The 12,391-nt window shown below is 45.3% G+C and overlaps 1 protein-coding gene across 6 annotated transcripts in view; it reads left to right on the top strand.

The window, feature by feature from the left end:
* Positions 1–12,391, top strand: part of LOC140200009 (steryl-sulfatase-like) — a 142,210-nt gene that overhangs the window by 89,028 nt on the left and 40,791 nt on the right. For all 6 annotated transcript variants that reach the window (XM_072262621.1, XM_072262622.1, XM_072262623.1 and 3 more), the window contains one exon: positions 942–1,078. In XM_072262621.1, the coding sequence (XP_072118722.1) occupies positions 942–1,078 (137 nt within the window). The remainder of the gene's footprint in view (positions 1–941; positions 1,079–12,391) is intronic.

Here is a 12,391-nt window from a genome sequence, read left to right as displayed (position 1 = left end):
GGGGACTCCCAAGTCTCGCTGCACCTCTGATGTTTGAACTTTTTCCCCAATTAGATAATAGTCCGCACTACTGTTCCTTTTACCAAAATGCACTATCATGCATTTCCTAACACTGTATTCCATCTGCCACTTTTTTGCCCATTCTTCAAACTTGTCTAAGTCCTGCTACAATCACGTTGCTTCCTCAGCACTAACTACCCCCCACCTATCTTCATATCATCTACAAACTTTGCCACAAAGCCAATCAATTCCATTATCCAAATCATTGACAAACAATGTGAAAAGTAGCAGTTCTAATACTGACCCCTGAGGGACACTACTGGTCACCGGCAGCCAACTAGAAAAGGCCTCTTTCATTCCCACTCGCTGCCTCCTGCCTGCAGCTATTCTGTTATCCATGCCTATCTTTACTGCAACGCCATAGGAGTTTATCTCGTTAAGCAGCCTCATGTGTGGCACCTTATCAAACACCTTCTGAAAATCCAAGTAAGTGACCTCCACTGCCTCTCCTTTGTAGTTAATCTGTACAGACAGTATGCAAGACAAACTTTTCATTGTACGTGTGACAATAGTAATCCAATTCAATTCTAATTTGAATCTTTGATCAATGTTGCTTTTTCAGGCAATGTCTCCTGTAGATGTAACTGATGGTGGGGAGGGATATGCCTGTATCCTGTTGGGCTGAGTCCAATACTCTGTCCAGGCCGTCACATTCCTGTGTTTCCAATAAAATACAGGAACAGAATTAAGCCATTTGGCCCATTGTCTGCTTGGCCCTTTGATTGAAGTTGATTTATTTTCCTTCTCAGCCTGCCTTCTCTCCATAATCTTTGACACCCTTACTAATTAATGCTTATCAACCTCTGCTTTATAAATACCCAATGAATTTGTGGCATTCATTGTACATGGCAGACATTTTATAATGTGCTCTTCATCTACAGCAATTCAGACCGTCCATTCCTGCTCTTCATGTCCTACCTACACACCCATACGGCATTGTACGCCACCCCAGAATTTCAAGGGAAAAGCAAGCACGGTTTGTATGGGGACTGCGTGGAGGAGATGGACTGGAGTGTAGGTAGGTGTTCTGAACCATTCTGTATTCATGCCTGTATGTGTCTTTGCTAGATTGTGCTGCTTTGCCAATAAATCATTTGGATTGTCTTTGTTTTATCCAAAGAATGGTTTAAATTTAAGCATCGTGGTTGGCTGTACCATAGAACGTTCCAAATGTTAAAAGGCCTGAACAGATTAGATATAGTAAAGTTATTTCCCATGGTAGGGGAGTCTAGGATAAGCAGGCACGACTTCAGGATTGAAGGACATCCATTTAGATCAGAGATGCGGAGGAATTACTTTCGTTAGAAGGTGGTAAGTCTGTGGAATTTGTTGCTACGAGTGGCTGTGGAGGCCAAGTCATTGGGTGCATTTAAGGCAGAGGTAGATAGGTCCTTAATTAGCCAGAGCATCAAAGGGTATGGGGAGAAGGCAGGGGAGTGGGGATGACTGGAAGAATTGGATCAGCCATGATTGAATGACAGAGCAGACTCAATGGACTGAATGGCCTACTTTTGCTCCTATATCTTATGGTCTTATAGTCTTATAGAACATAGAACATTCTAGCATAGTACAGGCCCTTCAGCCAATGATGACGTACCAATCACTTAACTTCAAAATTCATCTTACCCTTCCCCACCACATAGCCCTCTGTTTTTTTCATCCATGTGCTTATCTAAGAGTCTCTAAAATGTCCTAATGCCTCTCCCAACACCCCTGGCAGACCATTCCATGTACCTACCTCCCTCTGTGTAAAATAAAACTCACCTCTGGCATCCCGCTATACTTTCCTCCAATCACTTTGAAAGTATTTTCTCATGTTTTGGCCATTGCAGCCCAGGGAGAAAAGTGCTAGCTCTCCACTCTATCAACACCTCTTTTCATTTGTACACCTCCAACAAATCAGAATTAGAATCAGGTTTAATATCATCGGCATATGTTGTGAAATTTAAATTTATGGCAGCAGTGCAATACATAATAATAGAGAGAAAAAACTGAATCACATAATATATATACAGTATATTAGTGTTAAATTAAGTAGTGCATGAAATAGAAATTAATAGAAATGCAGTAAGGTAGTATTCACGGGTCTAATGCCCATTCAGATATCGGATGGCAGAGGGGAGGAAGCTCTTCCTGAATCCTTGGGTGTCTTCAGGCTTCTGTACCTCCTCCCTGATATGGTGGCAAAGACAAAATGGTCATATCCTGGGTGATAGGCATCACTAATGGTGGGAGCTGTGTTTTTGAGGCACTGCTCCTGAAGATATCCTGAATATTATGGAGGCTAGTGCCCATGATGGGGCTGACTAATTTTACAATTCTCCACAGCTTATTTTGATCCTGTGCAGTAAACCCCCACTACATAATACCAGACAGTGATGCAGCCAGTTAGAATGCTCTCTGTACAAATTTGGGAATGTTTTTGGTGACATACCAAATTTTGGTATGTATACTAAAGTTGTCCCTTATTCTCTCTTGCTTCAAAGAGAAAAGCTTCAGCTTACTCAACCTTTCCTCATAAGGCACATTCCCTAATCAAGGAAGCATCCCGGTGAATGGATATTAAGATATTCAGCGGTAGAGTTAATAAATCTGTCAGTATTTTACTGCATTGCAGTAGGCCATCTCAACGAACACCCGCTCAGATGACAATTCCAAGTTCTGTTCACATGAAGCCCATCATACGGGCAACTGTCTGAAAATAAATGATCAACAAAATATCGCACGATCCAATTCACACCACCACTCCTCTGACAACCCTGCTGTACCTTCCTCCAATTATGCCCCCTGGTATTAGCCGTTTCTGCCTGGGAAACAGGCACTGGCTTTCCAATCTATCCGTGCTTCATATTATCTCCAAGTAAAAAGTTCAAAGTAAACTTATTATCAAAATGCATGTATGTCACCCTATACAAACCTGCGATTCATTTATGGACATTCTTAGTAAATCCAATAACCAGAATAGAAACAATAAGAGACTGTACCAACAGGGCAGACAACCAGAGAGCAAAGAAAAAAAAGTAATAAAAATAATAAATTATTAATCAGTAAATATCGAGAGCATGTGATGAAGCGTCCTTGAAAGTGAGTCCATTGGTTGTGAGAACAGTTCGGTGAAGGGGTGAGTGAAGTTATCCCCTCTGGTTCAACAGCCTGATGGTTGAGGGGTGATAACTGTTCCTCAGCCTGGTAGTGTGAGTCATGAGGCTCCTGTACCACCTTCCTGATGGCAGCAGTGGGGAAAAAAGCATGGCCTGGGTGGTGGGGGTCCCTGATAGTGGATGCTGCTTTCCTGTGACAATGGTGGGAGCGGTTTTACGTGTGATAGACTGGGCCGTATCCCCTACTTTTTGTAGGATTTTTCCATTCAAGGGCATTGGTGTTTCCATACCAGGCAGTGATGCAGCCTTTCTGTCAAGTCACCTCTCATCCTCATCGCTCCTAAGACAAAAGCCCTAGCTCACTCAACCTTTCCTCATAAGAAATACTCCCTATGCCAGGCAACATCCTGTTAAACCTCCACTGTATTCGACCTAAGCTTATGTATCCTTTCTGTAATCTGTAAGCAGACAAGAACTCACAAGACCATAGCGGAGAGATTGTGAAGTCAAGAGTCCATCTTATTAAACTGGGAGACCATTCAATAGTCTTAAAACAAAGTAATTGAGTCTGCTGGTGCGTGATTTCAGGCTTTTTAAAAACATTTTTCCCAGTAGGAGGCAGGATAAAAGAGGATTTCCTGGTGGATGGATCTTTGCTCACTTTGGCTGCTTTACCGAAGCAGTGGGAAATGTCATCAAATCCATAGAGGGGAGGTTGGTTTTTAAGATGTGCTGAACCGTGTCCATAACTCTCTGCAGTTTCTTAAGACCCTAAAACACAGGAGCAGACTTAGGCCATTCTGCTTCATCATTCCATCATGGCTTATTTATTTTCCCTCCCAGCCCCACTCTTCTACATTCTCCCTGTAACCTTTGGCACCCTTACTAATCAAGAACCTGTTAACCTCTTCTTTAAATATACCCAGTGACTCATCCTCCATAGCCGCCTAAGTCAATGAATTCAATGGATTCACTGCCCTCTAGCTAAAGAATTTCCTCCTTATTTCTGTTCTTATTCTGAGGTTGTGCCCTCTGGTCCTAGACTCCCTCAGTATAGGAAACATCCTCTCCGTATGAACTCTATCTAGGCCTTTCAATATTTGATAAGTTTCTAAACTTTCGCAAGTAAAGCCCAAGAGCCATCAAACGCTCCTCGTTTGTTAACCCTTTCATTCCTGGGATCATTCTCGTGCACCTCCTCTGGGCCCTCTCCAATGCCAGCACGTCCTTTCTTAAGTAAGGGACCCAAACTCCAAGTGCAGTGTGACCAATGGCTTGTAAATCCTCAACTTGTGGTTGCCCAATGCACTGCAAGTTGTTAAATTAGATCATGCTCCCGAGCCAGGTCCTTGTGTTCCGATGAGAAAGAAAGTTCAGCTCAACAGAATACGTGACTTCAAGACCTCTGCTTTTAATCAAAGTCTCCTCAGCTGCAAGGAAATGTATTTGTGTTGTTTGCTGAGCAATTGGTTTGAACCATCCACTTTGTACATGTAAGGCCTCAAAATCAATTTTTCTTGAGTCGCATATAGCAGTGAAACACATACAGAACATGATCTGTCCCGAAAGGACCTCCAACGTCTGTACAAATTAAAATCAGATGGTTACTTTTCAGCTTGCTGTTACTTGAGAGGTTGAAAACACGAGAAGCAGTTATAAGTATTTTAATAAGCTGGAGTTGATAAAGTTCCAGTGTTCAAGTGGTATATTCATATGTTATACACATGAGAAAATTATGCTGATGCTGGAAATCCAGAGTAACACACACAAATTGCTGGAGGGACCCGGGTGGCATCTGTGAAAATGAATAAGCAGTCAACGTTCAGGGTTGAGACCCTTCGTCAGGACTGGAAAGGAAGGGGAGAAGTCAGAGTGAGAAGGTGGGAGAGAGGAGGAAGGCGTACAAGGTGGTCGGTGATAGGTGAAATCAGGAAAGGGGGAAGGGATGAAGTAAAGAACTGGGAAGTTGATTGGTGGAAAAGATAAAGAGCTGATATGACAGGACAGAAGACCATGGAAGAAAGGGAACAGGGAGGAGCACCGGGGGAGGTGATGGACAGGCAAGGGGATAAGGTGAGATGGGGAAACAGGAATGTGGAATGATGAAGGCAATGGGGTGGCAATTACCGGAAGTTCGAGAAATCAACATCATGCCATCAGGTTGGAGGCCACCCAGACGGAATACAAGATTTGCCCAACCTGAATGTGGCCTCATCGTGGCAGTGGAGGACTGACGTATCAGAATAGGAATGGGAAGTAGGATTGAAATGGCTGGCCGTTGGGAGATCCCACTTCTCTGATGGACAGAGTGTAGGTGCTCGGCGAAGCAGTCTCCCAATCTACTTCAAGTCTCACCAACATACACGAGGTCAGATGGGGAGCACCAGATACAGTGGATGACCCCAACAGACTCACCGGTGAAGTGTCGCCTCACCTGAAAGGTCTGCTTAAGGCCCTGAATGGTATTGAGGGAGGAGGTGTAGGGGCTGGTGAGGCACTTGTTCCACTTGCAAGGATAAGTGCCAGGAGGGAGATCAGTGGGGAACGACGAAAGATCAAGGAAGTCACATAGGGAGCGGCTCATCTATTTTTGTGCAACTAATGCACCTCATCAGTCGGGCTTGGACTGAAAAATGCAATCCTCACTTTCTCTTCCTAAAAAAGCTATGCAGAGATTTATTCACTAGTTGAGAGTTAAGTTGGCTAAAACACTCAACATTGAGTAATTTTTTTTTTCCCCTTTAGTTGCTAAGAGAAAGTGGTGGTTCCTATAGGTTTCAGATTCTAATTCCCATTCGTTTATTTAGATTAGATTAGATTATGAGGACACGCAGTCCTCTTTTATTGTCATTTCGTAATGCATGCATTAAGAAATGATACAATATTCCTCCGGTGTGATATCACAGAAACACAAGACAGACCAAGACTGAAAAACTGACAAAAACCATGTAATTATAACATATAGTTACAACAGTGCAAAGCAATACCGTAATTTGATAAAGAACAGACCATGGGTACGGTAAAAAGAAAGTCTCAAAGTCTCTCGAAAGTCCCATCATCTCACGCAGATGGTAGAAGGAAGAAAAACTCTCCCTGCCATGAACCTCCAGCGTCGCAAACTTGCCGATGCAGCACCCTGGAAGCACCCGACCGCAGCCGACTCTTGAGTCCGTCCAAAAACTTCAAGCCTCCAACCAGCCCTCCGACACCGAGCACCATCTCTACCGAGCACTTCAACCCCGGCCCCGGCTGCCAAGTGATAGGCAAAGCCAAGGATTTGGGACCTTCCCCTATGGAGATTCTCGATTGCACAGTAGCAGCAGCAGCAAAGAGGGCATTTCAGAAGCTTCTCCAGATGTTCCTCTGTGCTTTTCAGGTCTGTCTCCATCAAATCAGGATTGTGCACGGTACCCTAGTTAACAAATACAGATATCATTCCAGAGCAGCCGCGTGTGCTGTGTCGCACTGCCATCTTCTCCTCCCCTCATATCTACATCAAAATATGCAACAAAATGTGTCATTTGCGTTAACAGCCTACACAACCTTAGGATGTGCTGGGGCAGCGTACAACTGGTGACACACATTTCAGTACCAACATGAGAAAATCTGTCGATGTTGGAAATCCAAAGCAACACACACAAAATACTGGAGGAAGTCAGCAGGTCAGGCAGGATCTATGGAAAAGAGTAAACAGTCAACTTTTTGAGCCGAGACCCTTTTTCAGGGCTGAAGGGAAAAGTTAAACTTCAGGGTAGGCATCCCTCGAAGAGACTTCGCAGTGGAGTGGTAAATCACAAACACGAGGAAATCTCCAGCTGCTGGAAATCTGAAGTAACACACAAAATACTGGAGCAACTCAGCAGGTCAGGTGGGATCTATCGAAAAGAGTAAACAGTCGACTTTTCGGGCCTAGACCCTTCATCAGTACTAACATAGAATGCCCACAGAACAACAAAGCAAGCCAATTTTCTTCATCCCTCCCACCCTGCCCACCCGCCTACGTGCATACACGCGCGCGCACACACACACAAACACAGCCTCCTGTGAATCTATGGACTTGAGGACATTGGGCCTTTGACTTCCCCAGTGGACTTGTGGGCATAGGGTTAGGCCTCGAATTCCAGACTTATGATTGACCTTCAGGCTTCGATTTGCAATATCGAGCCAAGACGCTCCAATGATGTAAGTGAGGACTCCAAGCATCAAACTCCAGCTTTGCTGATTCGGGTCCCCTTGGGGTCACCAGACTTCATGCCTCCTCCCCGCACAGAACTCCAAACCCAGAACCCTGACCTGTGGCAGGCCGCCAGCCTGACATTTGACCACAGACGTCCTTCGGCAATCGTCCATGTTGCGGGCCTTTGAACGCAGAGCGTGGAGTAGAGGCCTTGACTTTAGCTTTACCTCTAACTCCTCATCCTAAACCCTGACATGATCCCTAGCTCCCCTATTTGGCTCCAAAACCAACCCCACGAACCTAAAAAAAATAACTAAGTTCGAGCCTTGACTTCAATGGAGACTCTGCTCTGGCACCATCTTGACCAGAACTGTTATCGTCAAAACTGCCAAGATTATTTTGAAACAGTGCTTGAAGCTTTGGTGCATTTGTGACGGGGAGGAGGTTCTAATAGTGGGCTCATGATTATCCAAGCTAGTTCAGAATCCTCTTAGTTGAAGGTGATGTGGGACCCAAGGCTCCTGTACCTCCTTCCCGATGGCATCAGCGAGAAGAGAGCATGCTGTGGATAGATTAGATTAGATTCAACTTTATTGTCATTGTGCCGAGTACAGACACAAAGCCAATGAAATGCAGTTAGCATCTGACCAGAAGTGCAAAAGAGTAGTGTTATTTACAAAATAACTGTGAATAAAAAGTAAGTGCAACAGCACACAAATATAAAAGTACTGAGACAGTACAGTATGGGTGCAATACTGCTTAGCGCTGTGATGTGAGGTTCAGCAGGGTCACAGCCTCAGGGAAGAAGCTCTTCCTGAGCCTGCTGGTGCAGGAACAGAGGCTCCTGTAGCGCCTACCGGATGGGAGGAGAGTAAAAAGTCCATGGTTAGGGTGAGATGCATCCTTGATAATACTTTTTGCCCTGCCCAGGCAGCGTTTATGGTAGATGTTCTCAATGGTGGGCAATTGGGTGCCGATAATCCACTGGGCAGTTTTCGCCACACGCTGGAGTGCTTTGCGCTCCGATACAGGACAATTGCCATACCACACTGATATGCAGTTGGTGAGTATGCTCTCAATGGTACAGCGGTAAAAGTCCGTCAGTATCCTGGGACATAGGTGAGCTTTTCTGATGTTCTGCAGGAAATAAAGGCACTGTTGTGTCTTTTTGATCAAGATGGAGGAGTTCAGGGACCAGGTGAGATCATCGGAAATGTGGACACCAAGGACTTTGAAGCTTGATGCACACTCCACTACAGCTTCATTGATGTAGATGGGGACATGAGTGTGGCTCCTAGCATGCCTGAAGTCCACAATAACCTCCTTGATCTTCTGGGTGTTAAGGGCCAGGTTGTTATCGGCACACCATGTGGCCAGGTGCTGGACCTTGTCCCTGTAGGCTGTCTCGTCATCTCTTCTGATCAGGCCAACCACCATTGTGTCATCTGCGAACTTGATTATGGAGTTAGAACCGTATACAGGAACACAGTCGTAGGTGAAAAGGGAGTGCAGAAGAGGGCTCAGCACACAGCCTTGAGCCACGCCGGTGTTCAGGGTGAAAGTGGAGGAGGAGAGGTTGTCTAACTTAACAGATTAGGGTCTGCTAGTCAGAAAGTCCAAGGTCCAATTGCAGAGGGATGAGCTGATACCAAGCTGGCGAAGTTTGGCAATCAGCTTGGAGGGGATCGCAGTATTGAATGCCGAACTAAAATCAATAAACAGCATTCTGACGCAAGAGTGGAGCTGTCCGGGTGGGTCAGGGCAGAGTGAAGTACTGTGGAGATGGCGTCCTCTGTAGACTTGTTGGTGCAATAGGCAAATTGATGGGGGTCCAGAGTAGTAGGCAAACAGGATTTCAGATGTGATAGAACCAGTCACTTTGCAATGATGGGGGTGAGTGCAACTGGGTGGAAGTCATTCAGGACGGTGGCAGTGGAATGCCTCGGCACTGGCACGATGGTGGCAATCTTGAAGCTTGTGGAGACAACTGCCTGTGCCAAGAACAGATTGAAAATGTCCGTGAAGACCCCAGCCAACTGCCCTGCACAGACTCTGAGCACACGGCCAGGTATTCCATCCAGACCAGCTGCCTTCCATACATTCACCCTGCTGAGGGTGGCGTAAACATCGGAGGTGGAAAGCGAGAGAGGCAGTTCACCAGGTGGGAGACCCGCTTTGAGGGTGACCTCCTTGTTCTCTCGGTCAGAGTGAGCGTAGAAGTAATTGAGCTCATCAGGGAGGGAAGCAGAGCTGGAAGGGGGCACAGTACTAGCTGGTTTGAAGTCTGTAATGACCTGTATGACATGCCACATGCGCCGGGGGTCCGGGGAGTTGAAATGCTCCTCGATTCTCTGTTTGTATGTGTGTTTAGCCTGAGAGATTCCCCTCCTCAGGTTGGCCCTGGCTGAGCTGTAAGCCTCCCGGTCTCCAGACCTGAAGGCTGAATCTCTGGCTTTGAGCAGTAGGCGAACTTCTCTGTTCATCCATGGTTTCTGATCGGGGAAAACTTTTATTTGTCTTTGTGATGTCACTCTATCTACACACTTGTTGATGTGCTCAAGGACAGAGTTGGTATATAAATTAATGTTAATCTGAGAGTCTGTGGTGGCATGGGCAGCAAACACGCTCCAGTCTGTATGCTGGAATTGGTGCTGAAGAGCAGAGTCAGCACCCTCCAGCCAGATCTTAATAGTCTTCATTGTGGGTTTCACACATTTAATGACCCGACTACACTTGGGAAGTAGAAACAATGAAAGATGGTCGGACTGACCCAGGTGGGGGAGGGTAGTGGCCTTGTAAGCGTCAACCACATTTGTGTAGACATGATCTAAGGTTTTATTACCCCTTGTGGTGCATGATACATTTTGGTAAAATCCTGGAAGCACAATATGTAGGTTGCAATGATTAAAGTTCCCAGCGACAGTAAAGGCTCCATCTGGATGCAATGTCTGCCGCTTGCTAATAGCAGCACTGAGGACTTTCATGGCTACTTTAGCATTAGCATCTGGTGGAACATAAACTGCGACAGCAATGATGCATGTAAACTTTTGTGGTTGATAAAAAGGTCTGCACTTAATTATCAGGTATTCCAGATCAGCAGAGCAATAAGTGTCAGCAATGGTAGAGTTAGTGCACCATGATCGATTCATGTAGATGCATAAACCACCTCCCCTACTTTTACCGGTCGCTGTTGCAGCTCTGACAGCCCTGAAGACCGTGCGCCCTTCCAGTTCCACCATGTTGTTTGGGACATCACTGTTTAGCCACGTCTCTGTAAAAAAAAACATGATGTTGCAATCCATAAGCCTTCTTTGTGTGAGGGTCCAAGTCCTTAGTTCGTACGCTCTCCACATCCACTCTATCAAGACCTTTCAACATTCAATAGGTCTTAGTGAGATCCCCAAAGCAGGGGATGTTGTGAAGAAGTGGAACATTGAAACCAAGTTATGAGCATCTTAAAAGAGCTGGCACAGGTATAATGGAGGAAGGTATCAGAGGATAATAGGAGTCCAAGTTGGGAAATTACTCCCTGAAAGCCAAACATTTTACGGAACACATTCTTCAAAACTATTCTGCTTGGGCAGATTTTGATGTCCATAAGATATAGGAGCAGAATTAGGCCAGCAAGCCCATCGATTCCAGCATGACTGATATATTATCCCTCTCAACCCCATTCGCCTGACTTCTCCCCGTAACCTTTGACACCCATAATAATCCAGAACCGATCAACCTCTGCTTTAACCACTGTCGACAAAGTGGTTAACTTTGGGCAAATAACTTTATTCCCAGTATCTTTTATAAAAACCCATATTTTTGTGTTTGGTATTCAAGTTGATTATTATGGACATATAGTACTGTGCAAAAGTCTTGGCCACATACATAGAGCTAGGCCGCCTAAGACCTTTGCATGGTACTGTAGTAATTTTATGTATTACATTGTACTGCTGTCACAAAAAAAACAAATTTCATAGAAACATAGAAAATAGGTGCAGGAGTAGGCCATTCGACCCTTTGAGCCTGCACCGCCAATCAGTATGATCATGGCTGATCATCCAACTCAGAACCCTGTACCAGCCTTCCCTCCATACCCCCGATCCCTTTAGCCACAAGGGCCATATCTAAATCCCTCTTAAATATAGCCAATGAACTGGCCTCAACTGTTTCCTGTGGCAGAGAATTCCACAGATTCACCACTCTCTGTGTGAAGAAGTTTTACCTCATCTCGGTCCTAAAAGGCTTCCCCTTTATCCTTAAACTGTGACCCCTCGTTCTGGACTTCCCCAACATCGAAAACAATCTTCCTGCATCTAGCCTGTCCAATCCCTTTAGAATTTTATACGTTTCAGTAAGATCCCCCCTCAATCTTCTAAATTCCAGGGAGTATAAGCCTAGTCGATCCAGTCTAGTTAGATAGAGCTCTTAAAGATAGCGGAGTGCAGGGATATGGGGAGAAGGCAGGAAAAGGGTACTGATTGTGGGTGATCAGCCATGATCACAGTGAATGGTGGTGCTGGCTCGAAGGGCTGAATGGCCTACTCCTGCACCTATTGTCTATTGTCTTTCATCATATGAAAGTCCTGCCATCCCAGGAATCAATCTGGTGAACCTTCTTTGGACCCCCTCTATGGCAACAATGTCTTTCCTCAGATTAGGGGACCAAAACTGCACACAATACTCCAGGTGTGGTCTCACCAAGGCCTTGTACAACTGCAGTAGAACCTCCCTGCTCCTGTACTCGAATCCTCTTGCTATGAATGCCAGCATACCATTCGCCTTTCTCACCTTCTGCTGTACCTGCATGCCCACTTTCAATGACTGGTGTACAATGACACCCAGGTCTCGCTGCACCTCCCCTTTTCCTAATCGGCCACTATTCAGATAATAATCTGTTTTCCTGTTCTTATGACGTGAGTGATGATAAACTGATTCTAATATGTGTCTCTATTATGGACTGATAGTGGGAAGGGGGCAGGGAGAGGGGAGTCATGGCTGGGAAAAGGGGAAGGGAGAGGGAAGCACCAGAGAGACACTCTGTAATGATCAATAAACCAAT

This window comes from Mobula birostris, chromosome 7 (assembly GCF_030028105.1).
Source record: "Mobula birostris isolate sMobBir1 chromosome 7, sMobBir1.hap1, whole genome shotgun sequence".
NCBI classification, from domain to species: Eukaryota; Metazoa; Chordata; class Chondrichthyes; order Myliobatiformes; family Myliobatidae; genus Mobula; species Mobula birostris.
Note: the sequence above shows the minus strand (reverse complement) of the source record. Positions and strands in the feature narration are given on the sequence as shown.